The 9,063-nt window shown below is 42.6% G+C and overlaps 1 protein-coding gene across 5 annotated transcripts in view; it reads left to right on the top strand.

Annotated features, from left to right (window-relative positions):
- Positions 1-7,632: 7,632 nt before the first annotated feature.
- Positions 7,633-9,063, top strand: part of agpat5 (1-acylglycerol-3-phosphate O-acyltransferase 5 (lysophosphatidic acid acyltransferase, epsilon)) — a 70,251-nt gene continuing 68,820 nt past the window's right edge. For 3 of the 5 annotated variants that reach the window (XR_014029034.1, XM_081350502.1, XM_081350500.1), the window contains exon 1: positions 7,633-8,496. Coding sequence is in view for 4 of the 5 variants with exons in the window: in XM_081350502.1 (XP_081206628.1) it covers positions 8,278-8,496 (219 nt within the window). In the remaining variant the exon portion in view is untranslated. The remainder of the gene's footprint in view (positions 8,497-9,063) is intronic. The other 2 variants (XM_081350501.1, XM_081350503.1) reach the window with 2 other exon arrangements.

Genomic DNA, 9,063 nt, shown 5'->3' with positions numbered 1-9,063 from the left:
GTACTGGGTTTGTTTCCACCTTCTTCTTGCGTAAACATCCCTTTTGTCGAACAGTCCTGGTGGGAGAACTGGTTTTCCTTTGAGGAGTAGCAGATGGTTTGGCGTCAACGCCTCAAGATCGTTGGGATCCTCTGACAGTCCTGTAATGGGGCGATCGTTAAGCATAGCTTCAGCCTCACAGAGCACGGTATGGAACCCTTCGTCATCCAAGGTTTGCTGACGGAGCACAGAGCACAAGATCTTCCTGATCATCCGTATCATGCGCTCCCATGCGCCACCGTGATGTGACCCAGCTGGAGGGTTAAAGCTCCACTTGATTCCCTTCTTGGACAAGGCTCTTTCAATGCGGTCATGATTCAAAGAGGCTAAGGCTTCTCGCAGCTCCCTTTCTGCACCCACAAAGTTGGTGCCATTGTCAGATCTCAAGTGCGAGACTTGTCCTCTTCGACAGATGAACCTTCGCAAAGCGTTGATGCACGAGTCTGTGTCAAGAGAATAGGCCACTTCCAGGTGCACGGCCCTACTTGCCATGCAAGTGAATAATACTCCATATCTTTTCACGATGCTACACCCTCTTTTCACGTCAACTGGCCCAAAGTAATCTACGCAAACGTTAGTGAACGGTGGTAGATCAGGAACCACTCTCTCTTCTGGCAGGTCTGCCATTTTTTGCTCACCAGTTTTTCCACCATGGAGCTTACAAATGAGGCATCTTGATATGATCTTCCTCACTGCAGTAGGTCCACTTGTGATCCAGTATTTTCTCCTTGTAGCGGAAAGAACATGATTTCTACCTCCATGTCCAAGCTGTAAATGGACATGACGTAGGATAAGATCGGAGATATGTTGGTCCTTTGACAAGATGAGGGGGTGTTTAATGTCCTCAGGGATTGCTGCCTTTTTCAGCCGTCCCCCAACTCGTAAAAGTCCTCCTTCTAGAAACGGATCCAATTTGAGAATGCTGCTACTTCTCGGCACATGTGGCTTGCCAGAGGTTAGTGCAGCAAATTCAGTGGGGAATCTCTCTTGCTGGCAAAAAGAGATTATGAAGGTCTCGGCCTCCAAGAGATCTTCCAGCGTCACCTTCTGATTCCCAAGCGATGTTGAGAAAGCTTGCATCTTCTTTTGCACATCCAACCTTGCTGCTCCAATAGCACTGGTGTTTGCACGCTCCAACTCTTTTCTTTTTTCTTTCAGTTTGAGCAGAGTTCCTTTCAGCTTAATGAGCCACACAACTGCAACTTTCAATCTTTGCCAATCAGAGAAATGGGTCATCAGTTGCGATGTGGCGTTGGTGTCAACAAGTATGGCATTGACCGTCAGACTTCTCTTTACTTCTGGGTCGTCGGCAGTGACACTTGTATCCACAGGAAATGTTGGCCACGTTTCTTCAGGTTCCCGTAGGAATTCTGGGCCTTCTATCCATCTTTGCTTTATAAGATCTTCTGCCTTCAATCCACGTGAAGCATCGTCAGCAGGGTTCAGGGATGTGGGAACGTATCTCCACTGCTCAATTTCCGAGTTGTCCCTGATGGTAGTTACCCTGTTTGTTACAAAGGTTTGAAATCTTCGGTCCTCATTCTTTATGTACTTAAGAACTGATGTGCTGTCAGTCCAAAAGCAAGTCTTCTTTAGTGGAAACTGGAGCTCCGATTGAAGCATCTTGTCCACTCGTACTGCAACAACGGCAGCGGTGAGCTCTAAACGGGGAATGGTGACAGTCTTCAGGGGGGCTACTCGGGCTTTGCCAAATAAGAAAGTAACATGAACCCTCTCATCCACGTTCTGCATCCTCAGGCAAGTAGCCGTACCATAGCCGTTCTCGCTCGCGTCGGCGAAGTGATGCAATTGGGCGCTGACAGTCCTCCCAAATCCTGCAGGCTTCACACATCTGTGGATCTTGAAATATGCCACCTTCTCAAGATCTGTCAGCCATTTGTTCCACTTCTGCTGGAAAGTTGGAGGTATTGGATCGTCCCAATCACATTTCGTCCTGCATAACCCCTGCAACAGCAGCTTGGCCGGGAGTAATTTTTACATCCTCTAAATAAGGCCATTTTCTCAGCTCCCTTTCGCTTATTATGTTGGCTGTAGAGACAGGCATCTCTTTCTGGGTACACACTTTGGAAAGTGGATAAAAGCACTCACCAGAAAATCCTGAAATTTCCAAACCGTCAACAACAGAGCTTTCTACTGCATTATTATGGCCCAGGGTGCGGATATGAATCTTGCATTTGCGTCCTTCCATGTTCAACTTGTCAATAAGCTTCCTGGTGCAGAAAGTTCCTGTACTCCCTGGGTCCAGAAAAGCATAGGTTTCAATAACCTTGTTTCCCTTTAAGCACTTCACCTTAACAGGCAAAATGGGAAGAATTCCATTGCAGTGGCCAGCCCCTGTAAGACAACAAGCGGAGGATGCTGTACAGTTCTCATAAGTATTTGACTGCTCAGTAATTTTCTGCTCACCATCCTTCTGATCCTTTTGAGTAACCCTTTCCTTCTCTCCTATGTGCAAAACACTGGGATGCGTTCGGTTGCACTTGTTGCAAATGATGCGCCTGTCGCAATTTTTACTCAAGTGTCCTGTGCACAGACAACTGAAACACAAACCTTTCTCCTTTAGATAGTCCAGTTTCTCCCTGTGTGTCTTTCTTCCCAGTTTAAAACATTGTTCCAAAACATGATTACCAGCAGCACAATACAGGCAGGAAATAGAATCAGTCTTGGTAAAGGATGTCACTTTGTTCTGAGCCTTTTCCTTCTTGTAACTATCTGGTTTGCTGTATCCATCCTCAATGACCACCTGTGTTGCAAAGCTGTTTCTTCCCAGCTGAGGTTTCACCTGTGACTTACTTGCTTTTGTAGCTCCTTTGATAACAGGTGAAGTGTCCTGTATGTCACCAAAGACTGGATCTGAAGTGATTCTGACCTGGCGCTCGATGTACTCCACAATATCTGAGAATCGTGCTCTTCTAGTGCTGGGCGGTTTGACCAAAAATCCACATCACGTTTTTTTTTCTAAATTAAACCGGTTTCACGGTAAATGACGGTGTTTTTTTTTTTTTTTTTTTTTTTCAAGCATGATGGGTGTTAACCACATTTTCTACTGAGTGAGAGAGGAAATACTGCAGTAGATATATAATGATATATATCTTATAATGCCCTATTTTATTGTCATGAGTGAATGAAAAAATCCACACTAATATTAATAATACAGGTTTGCAAGGCTGTTTACAAAGAGGTGCCAGCAGGACGCGCTTTAGGAGCGGCAGAAATAATGGTTTCCCCAGTAACGGCTGTACTCAAAGCAGCAACGCTGCTTTATCAGGAAAGATAAAGAAAGATTCAATCGTAATAACAAAGAAACTTTTCTAAAGACCGTCAGTTCACTTCAGATACGTTCATACAGTATAAAAACACGCGAGCCGCGAGAAAAAAAAAAAAAAAACACTCTCACCCCCACACGGCTGCGACACGGCTACCGGAGCTGATCGCGCCCATTCTAGTCAATCCTTGTGTTTCAGATCGAAGCTTCCCAAAAGCAGCTCTCCGCGCCGCTTCGCTAAATATAGGCGCCTAGTCTATTTTGACGCACGCGTGTGGAGGACGGAATAAAACCTTGTCGCAGCCGTAATGCGCCGCAGATGTGTGTTCTGTGTTGTAAATGAGGTGCGAGACAGTGTCGCGCAACGCCGCGTTCCGATTAAAGCGACATACACCGGTATTGCGGTTTATTAAAAATTCATATCGTAACAAAAATAAACACCGGTATTCGGTTTGAACCGGTAAACCGCCCAGCACTATGCTCTTCGACCAGTTTTCTCCAGTATCTCACATGCCTTTGCTCTCCACTTGTCTCTGAGTTTATACGGAAGCTTCTGACTCAGAATCTTTATATTTGCTGGCATGTTAAGTTCCTCCAAGTACTGAAGATCATCCATAGCGTTGGAACATTCACGGAGGAAGAGTCCATAAGCTTTGAGCGCTTTGGGGTCCTCAGCTTTGATACTTGGCCATCCTGTGACCTTCTCCATGTAGGCTTCTGTTATCTTAAACTCATTTCCAAAGTGCTCCTTGAGCAATTTTTTGGCAACATCAAATCCTTTATCTGCAGTCATATGAAGGCAGCTGCGCACAATATCCCTTGGCTGCCCCATAGTAAATTGCTCAAGATAGTACAAACAGTCTCCTTTACAGCTGGTCTTTGCTTCCACACAGTGTTCAAATGCCTTTATAAATGTGTTGAACCTTAGAGGATCTCCATCATAAATTGGAATTTCTCGGCGCGGCAGCAGTTGTAACGTTTGCATTTTGACAAGGAGAGCTGTTATGTCATTCTGTTGTTGCAGTAAATTGTAGAGACCTGCTGTCTGATGTTGGCTTTGCAGGGGTTGAAACACTTGCTGGTCTAGAGTGGGTTGAAAGCTTTGACTAAAGGTTGTCTTTGATTGTAACTGAGGGGTTTGAGAGCCTTGAATGACAGTTGGCTTTGGCAAGATAGTTGGCGTGGCTAATGGTGAAGCATTGCTTTGTAGTGGTAGAGATGCATGTCGCTGTGAAGGCAGAGGCACAAATATGGAGGCCTGTGGATTGAGAGAGGTGGGCAGGAGCTTAGATCTAGCCCCTTTCCTGATATAGGAAGCCATTCCATCAGCTTGCCTTGAATGGACGCTGCTACCAACCTGTAGCACTGCTAGCTTAGCAGAAGTGGCAGCTATCTCAATGTCCAGTTCAAGCTGCTCCTTTTTTCTCCTCAAGATGAGCTCCTGCTCCTCCAATGCATGCTTATCCTTTAAGGCAGCAGCTCGAGCCAAGAGCGCAGCCTGTTCCGCCTTCGCCATGTGTCTGGCTGAAGAAGTGGAGGATCTGCTACTGGAGGATCCGCTACTTGAGCTATGGTGCCTTGACTGCACGTTTGAAATGCTGTCTTGAGGTTGAATCTGATCATCCTCTTCCACATCCTTTCCACCAGCAGCTCTTCTTCCATTGCTGGCATCAACCTCATTTCCATTTTCAGCATTGACATCAACAGTTTGAATTTCAATTTGACCCGGCAAATCATCATGATCATCATCCACTTTGGTAATTGAACAAGCTTTAGTGTCATACAACCATTGATTTGTACCCACAAAAAACTCATTGATACTCAACATTTTAGCTTGGTACCATATTTCATGTTTGTTTGCTTCATCAGCAGGCAATAAACCCAATAAAGATGCATGTACATGCATGTACCTCGTCACACAACTTATTGAACGTGTTAAATTCATTTTCAACCTCACTTACATGCTTTTTATCACCCATCAATTTAGCAATAGATGTTTTTGCATTCGACAGTTTACTAAATTTAGACTTTCTTTCCTTTTCTAAAGTGCTTATTTTTTCCAACAAAGCTTTGGGTGTTAATTTAACCACACGTTTTTCAGTTACAGATTTTACCCCTACACCCACACAAAGTTCAGTCTCAAGTCCAAGTTGGCCTTTTTCCTTTTCGGCCATAATGACCACGCAAAGGGAATTGGCTTATTATTTAATAAGCCAGCAAAATAGTTTTGTGTTGCGCAACCACTCGTCTAGATGCGCAAAGTTATTTATAGACGGTTGCGAGCTTGCTACCAATGCATTGGTTTTACGCGAATGTTTACACACAAATTACAATGGCCATTCATAATATCAGCGCTGATCACCACGTACCCCAATAGAGCGTTGGCCGGCTTTGATGAATGGTGTTCCGATGTGATGATGCTGGTATTCCGGTGACCCTTTAACTCGCTCCGGTGCAGCTCCTTTCAGCAATCGGCAACTCCAAACATTTGCCCACCTCACATCCGTAGTTTCCAAACGAACACCGTTAAATCAACAATATAACAGGTCCGCGTCCTCACGATGAACGAATATCCAAATTGAAGCAGTTTTCGACCTAATTGTACTGACTAATGGTGCCTTCACGTGCTATGGTAATTATGGTAAATACCTAAAGCCGACATGGAAAATGCACATGAACACCCCCTCATGTGGTATTTTCCACTGGGCAACTCGTAGAATATTTTGATGCACGAGTTGCCGAGATGAGATAACCTTTGACCTTTTCAAAATGGCGGAGAGCAACGCAAGAGTCGTGAATACTGTTAGCGGATAGTTTTTGTAGCCTATACAATGTTGTGTCATTAACGATTGTAATATAATGCGTTAACACTCAATTTTCAACTTCGCTGCAATTTCCTTGGTTCATATTTAATCATTTTATGTCATGTTTTATTTTTTTTTAATTATTAATTATGTTTTAATCATCAGAAAGCAGCACATTTACGCGTGTTTTTTTTTTTTGTAAAGATAAAAAAGATACTACTGACACAGACCTTGCGGGTACTACATTACGACAACAAAAGCACTTGAACACAACACACTGGTAAATACCAGTTCACAAGTGGAAAATATCATCTTTTCCATAGCACGTGAAGGCACCATGAGTCCTAAACAAAGTCTAGTACTGGTTGCTAAGCGGATTAATTTTAGACGTGTGCCCGTGCGACCTCACACCAAACAAACGGAAAGTTCATTAATGTTGAGTATTATCTAGCAAGTTTATTTTCCTCCATATACCATACAGCGGCAATATCTAAACTCATAATACATATAACAAAAACTAACAAACCGAATTGTTCACCACAAAGGCAAGGCACAAAGACATAAAGGCACAGTCGAAAACTGTTTGCTTCCCAATCAGCAACACCTGTGTCTGGGTTTCCTCTAAGTTAAATGGCCTACCCGGGCTGATCCGAGATCAGCTGAGCCACAAAGCACATACAGCCCCCTAGTGGCACAAGACAAAATTACATAAAATACAATATGAATATGGCTCATACAGGTGGTTTCAGACATTATTTTATTAAAGTGCTGCACTCGTACTGACTATTATTCTGCCTGACAGAATTAAAAGGCCGTACTGAAGGCGGATCGGTTTGACCAATCAGATTAAAGGGGCGTTTCAGCGCGAATGAAATGTCGAACCCATAAACCGATTTGTAAACTACAAACGAAAACTGAGAAATCGAATTAAAATCTTTTTTTCATGTTTAAAAAAAAGGAATGTCTTTTCATTTCTCGTTATTCCATTCCAAACTGGAAATTAAATAAAGAGACCGTCACACACAATTTGTTTATTTTTAACTTAAAAGTAAAAATGTGAAAATTATCATAAATGTTACATTTGTAGTTGTAAAATTGTAATGAGAGACACATGAGCAGTAGGTATTTGTTTCATAGCCAATTTTGTGTAAAATCATTTTAAACCAATTCCATTTTGTCAAGGTGTTTAAATCAGGAAGAAAAAAAAAGGTATTTAATGCCTGAGGTTTGATATACACCTAATGATGTAGGGTATTTAGAAAATGAATTATATGTAGTTTAAAAAAAAACAAAAATGCAAGTTGAAATATTACCGAATCCCAGGAATGGCCCAGTTACCTTTATTATGATAATCGTTTAAACGTGCTGAGACCGAGACACATTTAGCGTGAACTAAACTCTCGAGTCGAAATCTTATATAGAAATTTGTGAATATTCAAGTATGCTCCTCTCTGGCTCCGCCCACGGAAAACGAAAATCTCGTCACACCGGAACTCGTTCGTCAGCCAATCAGCGAGCACGATACAAGCATGTGACTGATAACAGTCATGTAATATGGAGGCTGGAAGGCGAGTGTGACTTTCGAGGGCGAGCAATGTTGCTGGTTTTATTTGTAAGACATTACGTTTGTTTATATGTTGTTATGGTATTAATGGAGAAGTAAAAAGTGTTCTCCATGCTTAGATCAGCTTAGGTTTTCTGTCATTGGTATGTCCTCTGTAGGTTTTAGCAAGTAAAGAATTGCATGTACTTCTAGTCTCTTTTTTTTAAGAGTAACGTTAGTGCAAAGGGAAAGTCAGAGTGTAGTTTCAGCAAAGTGCAGAAGCACAGTTATTGTATATTATTTATTAATGTCTTTATGAATTGTGCCTTATAAGACTAGAATCACACTTAAGGAAGAGTTTTGGATTAAAAAAAAGCATGTCATGCTTAAACCTGGAAGAAGTTTCCAGTAGATGTCAAATTTTGCATAAACTTTCCCCACCCCCTGCTTGATCGAAATCATTAGCACAGTTTTTTCGTAATCATTAATTGAAATCGACTGCATTGAGATCGATGCATTTTGGGCAGGGTCATTTACTGAGTTAGTTTGAGTTTCAGCTGTGTAGAGATTAGATTCGCTTGAGTCATTTGAGGTTTCCAGTCAAAATGCTGCTGTCTGTAGTCGTGCACACATACTCGTTGCGGTACTGGCTCCCAGCGGCGGTGATGCTGGGCACCGCTCCGGCGTACCTGCTGTCCTGGAGCATCTGGCGGCTGCTGGCCACTGTGCTGCCCGCCAGACTCTATCACACTGTGGATGACCGTGCATATTCATTGTATCAGAGTATGGTCCTGTTCTTCTTTGAAAATTACACGGGCGTGGAGGTTAGTGTAACTTTTTGTCTTTACTGTGTTTATCTGCATTCAGTTCGTTCTTTACATGTAACTTCTGTTGTTTTTAGATTGAGAAGTGATAGGCCCCTGTGTTACATGGCGTATTAAAGGGTATATATATGTATGTATGTATGTGTATGTAGCCTATATCTTACAAAGTAAATACACCACTCACATTTCATCTACCATTTTAGTATATTCTCAAGGGACAATACTATAGGCTAGATATTAAACTTGTATATATTTTAGAGTAGTCAATGTGCTGCTTAGCAGTATAGATTTATTGTCCTCTGAAAATAACTCAACATACAGCCATTATTGTTAAAATAGTTGGCAACAAAAGTGAGTACACCCTAAGTGTAGACATGTCAAAACTGTGTCCAAAGTGTCAATATTTTGTGTGAGCACCATTGTTATCTAGCACTGCCTTAATCCTCCTGGCCATGGAGTTAACCAGAGCTGCACAGGTTGTTGCTGGGATCCGCTTCCACTCCATAATGATGACATCACGGAGCTCCTGGATGTTAGGCACATGGTTAGGCACAGTTCTCCACCTTC

Source organism: Scardinius erythrophthalmus (genome assembly GCF_964197995.2).
Source record: "Scardinius erythrophthalmus genome assembly, chromosome: 21".
Lineage (NCBI taxonomy): Eukaryota > Metazoa > Chordata > Actinopteri > Cypriniformes > Leuciscidae > Scardinius > Scardinius erythrophthalmus.
This window is presented reverse-complemented; position numbering and strand designations above follow the sequence as displayed.